We start from the raw sequence: 13,387 nt of genomic DNA, 5'->3' as shown, positions 1-13,387 counted from the left end.
GGACCTAGCCAGGCCTCGACGATGTGGGCTGTACCATATATCTCTGCCATCTGATGAACCTGGTGAGCCTTCTCGTTATTGTTGCCTTGGTTGATGCATATCTGATCGATCCAAAATGAGGCCGTGCGAAAGTCTTGGCTTGTCTCCAGTATGTCGACGTTCTGGCGAACCGAATCGCAGCCTTGTCTTATCTTCAGGAAGTCGTAAAGGTTTTGTCGAACCGAAAGCCAGCCTCGACTTTCGGAACTTGTAACAAGTACGTCCTGCGCTGGCAACTCAGGACCCCAGGTGTACGATAACGCGATAAACTTGAACGGCGTCTCCTGCAAGCATTTTGCATACAGATCCTTGGCTCTCTCTCCGCGATACCTCATACCATAGTCATCAACCTTAAGTACCTCTTCATCATATCGAGTGATAGCATGACTGTGTCCACTAAAATCGACATTCTGTATGGTGATCTGAATTGGGCTTGACGGGCCAGAACTCTGTTCAATCTTTACGAGGCGTATCTCTTTATTTTTTGAAGTTCAGTGGAGTGTGCGTGAAGCGCACGTGTTTCGGTGGTAGCTCCATGGCTGCGGCAAGACTGTGCGCAACTATTCGCTAGGCTGTTGAAATGGCATGGGCTTTGGTTGAGAGCGTTTCGCAGAATTGTAGACGAATGTGACATGCAGACCGACTTGCAATGTCTGCGACTCCTGTGCTGTAGCTGAGATGAGAGGCTTTGCGATGTTTTGACAGCATCGAGGCGGTGTGAATCTAGGAGGCTGAGCTTTCGGTAGCCAGAGGCGCGAAAGTGGTTGGCCTGAATGTTCCAGAAAGCCGGCGACACGAGCTTGCAGAACATCGTTACTGACCCTCAAAGGGTAATAGCCTAAGCCCAGAGCTAGCATAATCAGCGAACTAGATTCAATACATGTATGTTCTACATTGAGACGAATGTAAAGGCGCACAAAATCATGTGCGCGTAGGGAGAACGATGTAGCTTGTGCGGAGAGCCTCATTGTTCTTAGTGGTAAACATCAGGGCTATACCAGCTTGGGCCTAGTGGCTAACACCGGGGAAAGAGTGAGCGTGTCCATACACATCCAGCTTATGGGAACAGCACTACAATATACTCTAACACATACAGATGCGAAGTTTCAAATGTCGGCCGCGGTTTAAATCGCATCATGTCCGATCGCTACTGCCATGCGCCCAACGTTCACGATATCTTCGCATACCCACCTATCAACCCTAACACCACAACCGCAACACCAATTCTCCCATCCTAGTTTTCTCTCGCTAATCAACAATACGAATGAGCGAAACATGTTTCAATGCTATACTGTACACGACGAAGCGCTTAGGTAGACCACATCCCAACCCCACACACAACCGTAACACAACACCACTCTTCCATTCTAAGCACCCTCTCCACCAATGACGCCAGCCCTTCCCTTAGGACACAGCATAAATTCTCCGAAACAAGCACTGCAAGCACCCCTATCGCATCTCTCGCGTCGTGTGACCAAAGACTCGACAGCAAAAGCCTGGTCTGAGCCGGGTACTTGCACCATGAGCTGCATGGCCGGTGGGTGACTTGTGCTTGTGGGGCGAAGAGAACGCATGGATGTAAGGTGCAAAGTGCAAGGTGCTGATGCAGGAAGGGACCTGAGCTTCGAAGAGCTTGGGCTTTGGACTTTGGGCTTTGCGTTGACAATGTGCTTTTGTGAGAGATGGCCGTGCTGGGAGGATGTGTTGATGCGGGTACGATGACGGAATGTTGGAGTAGGCCTTGTCAACGTGTTCGGACACACGATGCGATGACGAGGCTGAGCTCGTTCTCCCGGGTCCTGGCCCGTAGAGTAAGATGGTAAGAGTCATACCTTACCAACAAACCTCCAGACTATTGCTGCCCAAGACCTGATCTCCGCCCAAACATTCCTTCTTCCTCTCCTTCCTCCGCTACAGACGCAGGAAGCCGACCGTAGAATATACTCGGATAGATGCCTGCGAGCTCCCACAGCCATGAGTCCGCATCGCTAGCCCACCGTGGATCCATGTTTCCTCGCTGCATCCTCGTTTTCCTTCGTACGAGCTCGCGGGATCGGTAGCTAGCTCCCTATGCCATGCCATGCGGCCATCCCAGCGTCGGGCATCGCCTACGTGCGTTCTGCCTAGGAGGCGAAGTCGACGATAATAGCGTTCCGAAGTCTGGATATCGCGCTACCTGGTTCATGCATGTTCGCAGCAAGGTTTGGAGGTGGGAAGAACATCGTAGCGTATGACGCGTGAAGAGAACCGTGGAAGGAAAAGAAGACAAGTCGTCGTCTAAAGCGCTGGGCACTTACCACCTAGTGGACTGTACGCGCTCTTCTCGTATGCCCAATGACCTGTGCTCATGGGCTGATCATGCAGCTTCGCGTGGGATGCCGGCGATATGGCGCCCTAAAGGCAAACCTTGCTAATTGGGGGTGTGCAAAAGACAACCATGGTCGATCGTGAACGTTCGCCTTTGTTAGTACGACGCCAGAATGGGAAAAGCATAGACAGAGGCTCAGCTGTCACGCCGTTAGGACTGGTACAGCGCACGGAGAGGCTGAGCAGCGAAACGCTCTGGGCGACTGTCGGAGACCGCTTAGTTGCATATGCGCCCTTCGGAACGCCTACCCGCTGTCAGTCTTACGCCTGTCCTTCTTGTGTACACGGCCGGGTGTGAGTGTGCTGTTGTAGCTTGCCGTGAGGAATGTGTGACTGTGAACACCTTTTGTCGGGCCGGTCGTACGTGTACGGGAAGCCGCTTGTGTCTTGGGCGGAAACGCGGGAGTAGAGGCATGTCCAATTGTTCGTATGGCGGATGCAGCAAACTCAAACGCAGTGATACGCTCATAGATGGGGATGTCTGCAGGTGGCTAGATGAGGACCATCACTGTGTTACTTGCGCTGTTCAAGGGGGCCCGTTACAGTAAGGGGCGTTCCGAAGCATTGGACTGGGCGAACACATGTCGAGAAGCGGCGCAATGCTGTACCACTTGTGGGGATATCGTGCTAGCATTGAGCAACGATCTGATCATGTTGTGGAAGGTTTCTCGCAAGTGGCTGATGAGGCAGACTTCGGTAGCTATCGTGCAACCATGCAGCGCCATTGCATGTTCTTCGTGCGACCGACAAAGTTTGGCATCGCCCTAGGAGAAGGAAATATGCGGAGATGCTCGCCAGTACGGAGATGTTGGGTATCAGTGACTTGGAGATGTATTTCCGGTGTCCACGAACGAAGGCGCATTGGTGATGGAAGGTTTTGGGTTCATGACTTGGAGCGACGCCTTTGCTGGTCTGGCCCGATGAACACCCAAAGTACTGTCGATGTGCAATGCCACGGACAACCGCATCGGCATGGAGGCATGCTTTTGAGATGTCTGCCTGGAAGAAGGGTCGATCACGTTGAAATGGACGTGCATAGCTAAAGGAACGAAGAGATTCCAGGCATCAGGTTCCAGCAACACAGCACAGACTGGTACCCGCAAGGTGGATGTCAACCGACAGACCCGACAGTTTGTTGTGAGACGGAACGGTGACACCGACAAAGAACAAGCCACGAAGCTTACTGCGCGCAAGGTCCGCTCCTTACTTTGAGGCCTCAGATCGGCAATCCCTACGCAGAAGTAAGTATCCGGTGTGCAGTTTACCGAACCCGTTCGTCTATCTGTCACGCCGCACCTGGTATGTCACATGCTCACAAAGCGAAAGTGAGATCGCGCCTAAGCGAAAGCAAGTTCGAGGTACTTTCGGGGCGCACGAAAAAGCATTCTTCTGGGGTGCGTACGGGTGTCGGAAGAAAGAAAGAATTGATGCAAGTACGGTATAGGGTAGCAAGGAATGCCTCAGGCAAGTATTGGCGAACAGCCACAATATTCAAGAGCCGAGGGACGATGTCATCCCGTACTGAAGCGAGATTCAACGTCGTCCAGGCTGGGTTTCGTCGATATAGCCCCCATATGAGCTGATAGCAGATCTTTGATGCCGTTGAGCGACCAGGGCACTTCTCCCTATCACCTGAGACGGTACCCAAGACCGTTTTTGCTGCTCAATGTCGACTAGCTCTGAACCAAGTTATGGTGGCTATGGAAGCATGCAATTCACCCGACGAATGGGGAAAGACACTTCCATTGCATCAATAAGTCTGGACCAGATTTTTCGGTAAGACGTTGAGTGCCCAGGTCCTTCATCGCCACACTTGCGCATGCTGGATCAATAACGAACGGGAAGCTTGTCGCATGCACAAATCTGACGAGAGGGCCGCGGGGTGGGATGCGTATGATGCAAAAGGATGGGGTTGAGGGATTTCTTCCTGGAGTGTGGCTAGCGGCAGAAGGAAACGACGCCCGCGGGCTGGGTGATGATTGTTGCCACACACCAGCCGCTGGCCTTGGCAGGTTGTCATCCTTACACCAGACTTGCTCCGTCAGCCATTCTGCACGTCACTCGACGCCATTACCCGCGCGGCGCTTATGCGAAATGAGTGCGTATTTGCTGATTGCTAGAATGGCTTCGGTAGCGACGACATTTTCCTTTTTCGATCGCCTCGTCACGGTCGTCAGATGACGAAGGATTGGCGGCCGCAAAAACAAAATCTCTGCAACGGTGCCCTTCCATGCTTGCTTGGGTGTCGCGATTGGTTCCGTCAAGAGATTCCGGTGACGCCTCACTGCAAGTGTAAGCGGATGTACACTGTACGCGACGTGCTAATGTGTCTTGGGAGCATCGGTAGCCGATACGACACAAGGGCAACGGAAGCTGGAGGACGTTCGATGGTTGACTGGAGAGAATCAGCCCTCCATGGAGGCCAGCTGACCGGCCACGAAGCGAGACAGGGACCTCGAAATGGCGTTCGTATGGCCGAGACATGTTTACTGCTGCCTGCGTGTCATTTCGTGATATGCCTCTTGTGGCAGTAGGATCCGATCCAGGAGGACAGATGCCGTGCAGGTCCAACAACATGTCAATAACAACACTACACCATCTCAGCCACGAGTAGCTTAGCATAGCCTTCGCCTCGCCTACCTCCATCTAGAGTACATCGCGTGGCCTGAGGAATCCGTTTAGGCGGCCGCCTGTCTCCCAACAAAGATCTGCGCTAAGAGAATGACAGAAAGCGCAGAGATGAGTCTCGATCCTGCATTCAGGTCATCAACCGGCCACGACCTGCATCCGGTATCCGCTCTTCTCCATCCATAATTCCCCTTGGAAGTGCGCCTAGCAATCTTACACATTGGCTTAGCCTTTTAGCAGTTAGGTTGTGGAGGCAGGGCGCAATCCCGGCGTGATAGTCCCCGTGAGTCAAGACAGGCTACTGCACACTTGCACGCTCAGCACGCAGATGGCCATGCACACATCGGTCTTGGTGGAACCTGTGATTTGCTGGTGGCGGTGGGCTTACAGCGACCATCGCGATGGAGACTTTGCGGGTGCATATGGATGATGCCCAGGCCGTGGGGCCTAGGTGGAGTGGCTAAGCAGGTGGTTGGTTGCGAGATGGATTGCTCGCGCAAGTGTATGCATGTTTTGGGCTGGGTGCAGAACTGCGGCAGGGTGGCTGCAGATTGATGCGTTGTGTGAGTGGGTCAACAACGTTGGTGTGGTCGATGCGCACATTCGGTGGGAGCATCGTGGACAGAGGCATGGACTAAGGGCAGTGTCAATAGAGCGTATTCAGTCAAGTGATGAGGTGCGAAGATGTGGCTTGTTTAGTCTGCTGTACGACTCTCGTCGCAGCGACCGTATGATATGTTTTTGCATTTGTTTGAGTTTGCTCATGGCAAAAATTTGTGTCCTTCTTTTTGGGACCTGCTACCGTACATTGTTGAGCTAGTGCTCTGGTATCTCTTGATGATGGGAAATTCGAACGAACGTGATGGCAATGAATCTCTACCGATCCAATGCCCAACAAGAACAACTCCGGGAAAATGCCTATTGACCCCACTCCTACTATACGTGGCAGAAAACCGTTGAGATAGCCACGCCAGAATCAAACGCCGTGCCATCAAGGCGCCGAGTTAAACGTAGTAACCAGATAGTTCTAAAGTCCAAGACCGGAGTATCGTCCGGACTGGTCTAGTTTTGAAACGCCAAAGAAAACAAACCGCACCAACACCGAACGAGAAATCAATCGCTGTTCGTGTCATCGTGACTTTTTCGAAAATTGTATAAACACATCGTGAAGAAGCATATCGTAATAGAAAAGATCCAAAGGTCCAGAAAAAAGGGAGGCTTAGTAGACGTGGACCGGGGCCATCATCGATGGCTGGAAGGACACATGCTTGACCAGGTTGGCCGCCTGGATGAATGGCTGGAACCACGTATTGGCAGGTGGCTGGGAAACGTATTGTTGTTGAGGCTGCGGTACTCGGGAAGAAAACTTGGGGACCTGAGAAGAGGAAACGTGTTGGTACGAAGATGTTGAGGATGCGGATGAGGCTGATGAACAAGCGGAGAAGACCGAGTCGTTGTCCGAGTTTGAGCTTCCAGATGAGGTGGAGTGTTGGAAGGGTGATGGTGCGTAGGCTGAGCCAGGAAGAGCAGCAAACTGGGGGACTGTGGGAGCCTGGTAGTAGGCGTTGTAGGCAGCATCCCGGCTGTAGTCTACGGGGCTGAAGGGAGGAGAAGATAGAGGCGTCGACACAGCTGACTTGGTTTGGGTGAAGGCTGAGCATCGGAGGATCATCTCACGAATCTCAGGAATGGTCGCCCTGTTTGCGGGGTTGAACTCGAACATGCGCCTGAGGATGGCGTCGAGCTCTGTGGAAACGGGAAGAATGGTCCTCAGGAACTTGGGGTCCTTCATGAACGCACGGAAGGTGCTGTCCTCGAAGGATGCTCGCTTCCATGGGTTGCGTCCACAAGTGAGGTTGACAAGCATGACTCCCAGACTCCAGACATCGTTGGGCGCTGAGGCGTAGCATGAGTAGGCCTTGGGTGTTGATGTCTGACATTCTGCCAAAAGTTAGCACGTGACTTCAGATGAGTCAGATCATTTCGAACATACCTGGAGACATGTAGAAAGTCGAGCCGCATCCAAAGTCGGAGGTGACAGCGTCGGTAGTGGCAAGTCCAAAGTCGGCCAGTTTACAGGTCATTCCTTGGTCAGTGACGAGAACGTTTTCTGGCTTCAAGTCCCGGTGGTAGATTCCAATAGAGTGGCAGTATTCCACGGCATCCAAAACCTGGAGGAAAGCGCGCTTGGCCATGGCATCGTTACCAACGTACTTGCCCTGCTCGGTGATGTTGGAGAACAGGTCACCTTCTGGGCAGTATTCAATGACAACGTATGTGCAGTCAGGGGCGTCCATGATCTTGACTAGAGAGACAACGTTGGGATGAGCGCTGGCCTGGTGGTGGAGCTGGATTTCTCTTTGTTGGAACTTCCTCTGGCGAGGCTCGAGACCAACCTTGTTGAGTGCCTTTACGGCATATGGGACGTTGGTCTGGATGTCCACGGCTGTGTACACCACGCCGTAAGCTCCTACACCAAGAATGCCGGTCAATTGAAGTCGTCCAGCAAGAAGTTGACCTAGGCGGTCTTCCGGCGCGCAGAATCCATTTTGGGTTGGGGAAGCAGGGGGCGTCGGGTACATATTGTGAGTGGGAAGGGTAATAAGTCCTCGTAGGTCCAATGAAGGCCTCAAGGACGATGTTAGATGATCCGGAAGATGGAGGTTGACTTGGTCCGTGTGGAAACAGCAAACAGTCCCGGATGGGAGAGTCAGAAAGAGAAGGTATTAGAGAGTAACCGGATCCGGCAAGTCAGGTGACTTGGAGGTTGCGACGGTAGAGTGAGCAGCAAGCAGTCGGGTGAGGAGTGCTTGTCAAAGACTGAAGAGGCTGTTGTGGTTGACGAAGGAATGTGTTGGGAGGAGGGTAGAGTAGTGTGAGGAGGTAGTGGTGGTTGTTGTGGTGGTGGTAGAGGGTGAGGCGGGATATGATGTATGTGTATGAGGACGGCTGGGCAGCAGTGATAAAGAGAGGCTTCCTGGGAGGGCCCAGGTGGCTATTGGCTGACCTGGAGGCCCCGGTTTTTCGTAAATATAGGGAAGGAGCGGCGCTATGACGAAGAAGGATGGGGCTACAGAGCGAGTGCAGGCCATCAGCGATGTGTGCCATGGCCTCCGGCACGCACATTCAGACGCTAACGTGTGGTTCCACTCGCGCAACCCACCCTGGCTCCATGGCTCGTCTCAACGCGCGCAGGGAGGCGAGAGTGAAAGCGGCCGGGGGCTGCAGTGGTGTGAGCCGTCTTTACCCAGTTGGACGCTAGGCCGTGTCCAACAAAGACAGTCATGCAGCTACCGAGCGGCCGGGGCGTGTCCTTGATTCACCTGAATCATGCCGCCTGCGACTCCGCTGCTCACCGGGCGGCTGTGACTTGGGGCGAATCAGACGCCTGTCAGCGCAGAGAGGGTGACACACAGGCCTGCTCTCGCCGCGACAAGTGCAGCAGCCTCGAGGCACCAGAGGGAGCCATGCAGCGCGCGATGTGCACCATGGTGCAAGCGGACCCGCGCGCTGTGTGTGTGGCGCGAAGCCTGCCCGGCCACTCGTGTCCATTCACTGCTGCCCTCGCTGCTCGCTCCACACGCGCTCGTCAGCTCGCAGAGAGGACACTTGTCCAGGGCGCAATACGGGCGCCCCGTCTGATTCGCTGCCTCCCCCAGCCTCTGCTCTCGCGCGGCCCCCTGATCGCAGCATCTTGTCACCGGCCGATTAGACGGCCCACCAAGGCTCCAAAACGCCCGCGCCTCGCCCCAAGCAGATGCAGCTATGCAGTTCCTTGCCTAGTGCTGCTTAGCCTCCTCTGCAAAGCCTGTCCAGGCTTACGACGTCTCGAAAAGCCGCGAGCGCACGGGCGGCGTTCGATAGTCTTCGACTCTTCGCTGGCTCCGAGGCCCATGACGAATGCAGCCCGCCCAAACGACGATCTCGCAACGCTGCGGCACTGCTCTGCATCTCTGACTGTCATGCCACCAGTCGACCTTTCGTCCCGTCTGCCTGAACCCGGTGCTGTGTCTAGAGGACGGCACAGTGCCTGTCAGCAACCCGCGGTCACGTTTCGGGTTTCGTGTTGGTGGACCTGTTTTCCTTTTCCGGCGCTTCTGATCATCGTTCTTTGTCCTTCAATCTGAAGCCCGTGGTCGTGGCCGTTGCTGCGATGCGCAAGGGCGAGCTGCTTCCAGCTTTGGGGACCGCCAAAGAGCGTTGGCGATGACACATGGCACTTGATGCCCGATCGGGCCCAGTCGATCCCACGACCGCCAACCTTGTTGCGCCGGACTTCGCCCTGTTTGCGTAGCCACCTGCCATTGGCCTGCCCAATATATTGCTTCTTGACGATGACTATCCGAACCGTTCGCCATGAGCAGCGAGCTGGCCTCCCTGTCGCTCGGCTCCGTGGGCAATTCTGTCTGGACAAGCTGGGCCCGCCAGTGGCACGCTATCGTCCACCAGAATTTTCGAGACTGCTCCGCCTGGCCAATTAATGCGGAGATTATTTTGTGTTTTTGTGCCAATCATCATTCGCGCCCTGCTAGACCTACGTGTTGTTGCAATCCAGTCATGGCCTTGTGACCTGGCAGTCACCGCCTAACGATGTCTCGCTGTTCCACCCACACCGGCCATTCGCTCAGCTGCTGCTGTCGTGGCTTATTGCGCAATATGTTGGGGCGAACTTTTGTTCATCTATGGTTTGCCGGTCGTAGCAGCTCCCAACGAGTAGAAACCGTAGAACGTCTTCCAAGGCTTCCAGATCGAGGAAGCAGAGCATTCTACCGGTTCGTATCTCATCCCGTATCCATGCCCGTTGAAGGGATAACCGACTCGACTTGTCCGCATATGAGTCGTAGGAGCTGGGATGTGTGCCAGATTGCGATGCTGACCCCAGCGCAAGCGAGATAGCCGTGCAAGCACCTGCAGCTTCTAATTCTTTTTCTGCTCTCCGGCGTCATCCGTGCAGGAGCACAGAGTCAAGCCAAGTCCGCTTCCCGTAGGCTAAACTTACGAGCGGGAGTCTGTGAGTGTAAGGGACCGAAGATCATGTCCTGAGCGAAATTGTTCCTTTGCGGGTCAATATCATGGCTGAAAACTTTGTTGGTATTCGAAATGAAGGAGCCGTTCCCAAGAGCATGGCCGCGGGTGAGAGCTGAGCCGTTCGATGCGCATGGTAATTTGTCAAGACGCTAGCAATCTCTTTCATAGAGCGCATATTTTGTGTCTTGGTGAGTTGTGAGCGCGCTGCATAGTAACATGCAGTTTGCAATAGTGCAACCCGCAACAGCCTCCATCCGTCAACATGCCGTCGTTTCCAAGCATCGTGTTGTCTGCTTTGATCCGTCCGACCCGCCGTAGGCTGCTCTATGCGCGTTTTCGATCCTGCTGATTCAGAATCGTGCATGCTTTCCTTGCCGGACAGGCGTTCTCCACAAAGCTCGAGCGTTTCAGTGGAGGTGGTCGAGAGTCGCAGCCTCCAGTGCTTTCACCGCCAAATGCTGACCAGCGCGAATTTCAGGATAAGCCCGTTATCGATAGTCATCGATAAGACACCCGCCAAAACTAAAATGCCCCGCCATCTCAACCTCCTGCGCCCTCAAACTCTAACGGCGGCAGTGTGATCAAGGGAACATCCAATCGACATGTGGTGCCGACCACAAGTGTCTCGACGGCTTACAGATCCTGCGACGTGGCGTCTGCGGCTGGGGGCAACATCAGGCGACGCCAGTGACGATACTACCAGATCAACCACTTACTTGCAGGCCCAGTCAGATCCAGACTTTGTGGCCACCTGAAAACTTTCGTGTGGCCAACGAATGACAGCACATCAGCCTTGTTTTCCTCGTGCCTACTCAGATCTTGTTTGGTCCCGCCGAAATTGGTAGGCTGTGGCAATTAAGAATGCTGGCAAAGACATGCTTTGCGGCTGTGTACATTTCGATTGGCCGAGCAAAACGCATGGCAAAATATAGTATACACCGCTCTGAGTCGGTCCGAAGCTTTCCTCGTCGATCTCCAGGCCGGCGCAGGCAGCAAACGTTTCGTGGTTACTAAGGAAGGACCAGACTCCGCAAGTCTTGCAGCGCCATGTCGTTATATCATTATGCATTGCGGGAACTTCACCCTGGCGGCGTTCTGTTCTGACATAACAAGTTTGGCTACGAAGTGGATATCTATCTACCCTACGTTGTTCTGTAAGGTTTACGGAGGCCGTCTCTGTTAGCTGATGATCTTCTCGGGTTAGCTTGCGCGGCTCCATTCCAAGGTTGCTGATGCCTGCCCAGACGTCATCATCGGCGGTCGGTGATGCAAGACCCTGTTCATCACTTTATTCTGATACAGCACGCTGAGGTCAGATCTCTCATCGTACTTCCGAAGAAACCGCTTTCCCAGGGTCCGATCAGCGAGCACATGCATACGCAGGTAGCAACGACGTAGGAGCCCACTTCAACGAAGATTCGGGGTCAGGCTCGTCATTCTGGAAACGTTCTTTACATATCGACCAACATCATCACAATTCATCAAAATATTGTTCCCGGCTGGTGCCTCAGCAACCGGAGTTTATTCCACATGTCTCGCGTCTTTAGATCACCCGCCCATACACCCCCTTCACATGTCAGTCCCAACAGTATATGCAGTGATAACGACGCACCGGAAACTTCGTCAAGCGGCTTCATCAAAAGCTTTGAATTCAAGCCACCCGTGTACTCCACCATGGTTCATTGAAAGGAAACTGGAGTCTCCGTCTGGGGCCCGGCTCGTTGGCGAAGCGTGAACTCTAATGCGTCGCTTACACGACCCTATACTGGTCGCACGCGTGCGTTGCGAGCAATCGAGATGGATGATGAAACGCTCAGCTCTAGCAGCCCTCTAGTCGGCGGTAACTATCCACCGAACCAAACTCTACACTCTGGCAACCCAGAGGAGATTGGATCGGCAGGGACGTCGGACCTTCTGCGGTTCTGTTGTGTTGTTCCATGGCTTTTCTGGACGAGTACAGCCGCTCGCGTTGAGCTTAGTCGTCGTTATGGGGTGATTCGATCTGAGGGTCCCGCAGATCACAGCGGCCGCGAGTAATCTGCGAAGTTTCTTCCACAGTAAGGTCCGACTACAGGGCAGAACTCCGGCGTCGAGTCCGTACACCGTATGCATGGTGAAGTGGTCAAAGACGTTGAGCATGTTCATCGCAAAGCCCGAGAATTCGCGCGCTGTCGGGTTTTGCACTTGGCGTACGCAGCACTTCGTCTGAGTGAGACATCTCCAGTCACGTGTATGTGAACATCGCCATCACGAAGATGATGTAGTCGCATGAGAACAATGCGGTCTCTCAGTGGCATTGCTTCGAATGCGATAACAGTCATGTGAGCTGCTCACACCATTTGCCACATCACGAAGCAACGAGAGCCTCGTCAGCACAAATCTTACAACCTTCAATGTTTCGCCTTCGGTATCTCAGTAATCACCTGATGGGCATCTTCACACAATACCACGGGCATCTACTCTTGGCTCTTAGCAGTGTGGCAGTACCAGCTCCATCAAGCCCAATACCCGCGCCTGCCCGCCGTTACTCACATGTTTCGCCATCCACCATGCATTGACAGCCTCATACCCAGCTCATACACAAGGACAACCCTCGCGCCTCAGATCACTGGGCGACTATACCATGTCCACATACATAGCCACGGGTTCCTCGTCTGCCGCCTCGCACAGATGGGTCTGCCAAATGCCGTGTCTCCACCGCCTCACCAACTCACTCGCCTGCTTCCTCGTCGCTGCTCCACCTACCCGTGGGCCAACAGCGCAAAACATAAGATGAAACAAGCCTCACCTTTTACAAAATGTTCTCGCAGTGTCGGCAGTGCAGAAACAAGCTGCTACATCTTACAGCCGCAACGCATCTCCGACTGACATCCTATCAGCTGACGATATGGAGTCGGTCCTTGCTTGCATCGTGAGACCTGATAGACTGCCTTGCCTTACGCTGCGTTGCGTGTTCAGCGGAGAAACAAAACGAAGATGCACCGCGTTGTGCTGACGAAGTAGATTGCGCCGCCAACACTCGCGTCGCATGCGCGTTACGCCCGGAAGCTGATCGACACATTGTCTCATCACCACTAACTTCCATGTCTACAATCCATCATCAATCCAGCCTTGACCTTTATTTTTGTTCGCAGCTCGTTCGTTCGACAGATCCAGGGAGCGGCACGGGTAGCAAACTACTGCAGGTCATCGAAGCGGTTGCGCGGCGCTCGCGGGCGGGGGTTAGGCCTAAGAAAAGGTCCAGTCGCTCTCGCCTCATCCTTTGGGGGCGACACCAGCGCTTGCGTGATGCGCTTTCGGACAACTTGGGCCACTCGATTGCGAA

General features: G+C 53.9%; 1 protein-coding gene across 1 annotated transcript; it reads right to left on the bottom strand.

Moving 5' to 3' along the window:
• Nucleotides 1–6,253: 6,253 nt before the first annotated feature.
• Nucleotides 6,254–7,616, bottom strand: J4E86_002853 (uncharacterized protein; the record flags this gene model as incomplete). The annotated part of the gene is made up of 2 exons (XM_051443410.1): nt 6,254–6,975; nt 7,028–7,616. The coding sequence occupies 2 exons, from the start codon at nt 7,614–7,616 to the stop codon at nt 6,254–6,256; spliced, it is 1,311 nt and encodes a 436-aa protein (XP_051304905.1).
• Nucleotides 7,617–13,387: the final 5,771 nt, after the last annotated feature.

Source organism: Alternaria arbusti, assembly GCF_024043155.1.
Source record: "Alternaria arbusti strain BMP 1465 chromosome Unknown scaffold_3, whole genome shotgun sequence".
NCBI classification, from domain to species: domain Eukaryota; kingdom Fungi; phylum Ascomycota; class Dothideomycetes; order Pleosporales; family Pleosporaceae; genus Alternaria; species Alternaria arbusti.
Note: the sequence above shows the minus strand (reverse complement) of the source record. Positions and strands in the feature narration are given on the sequence as shown.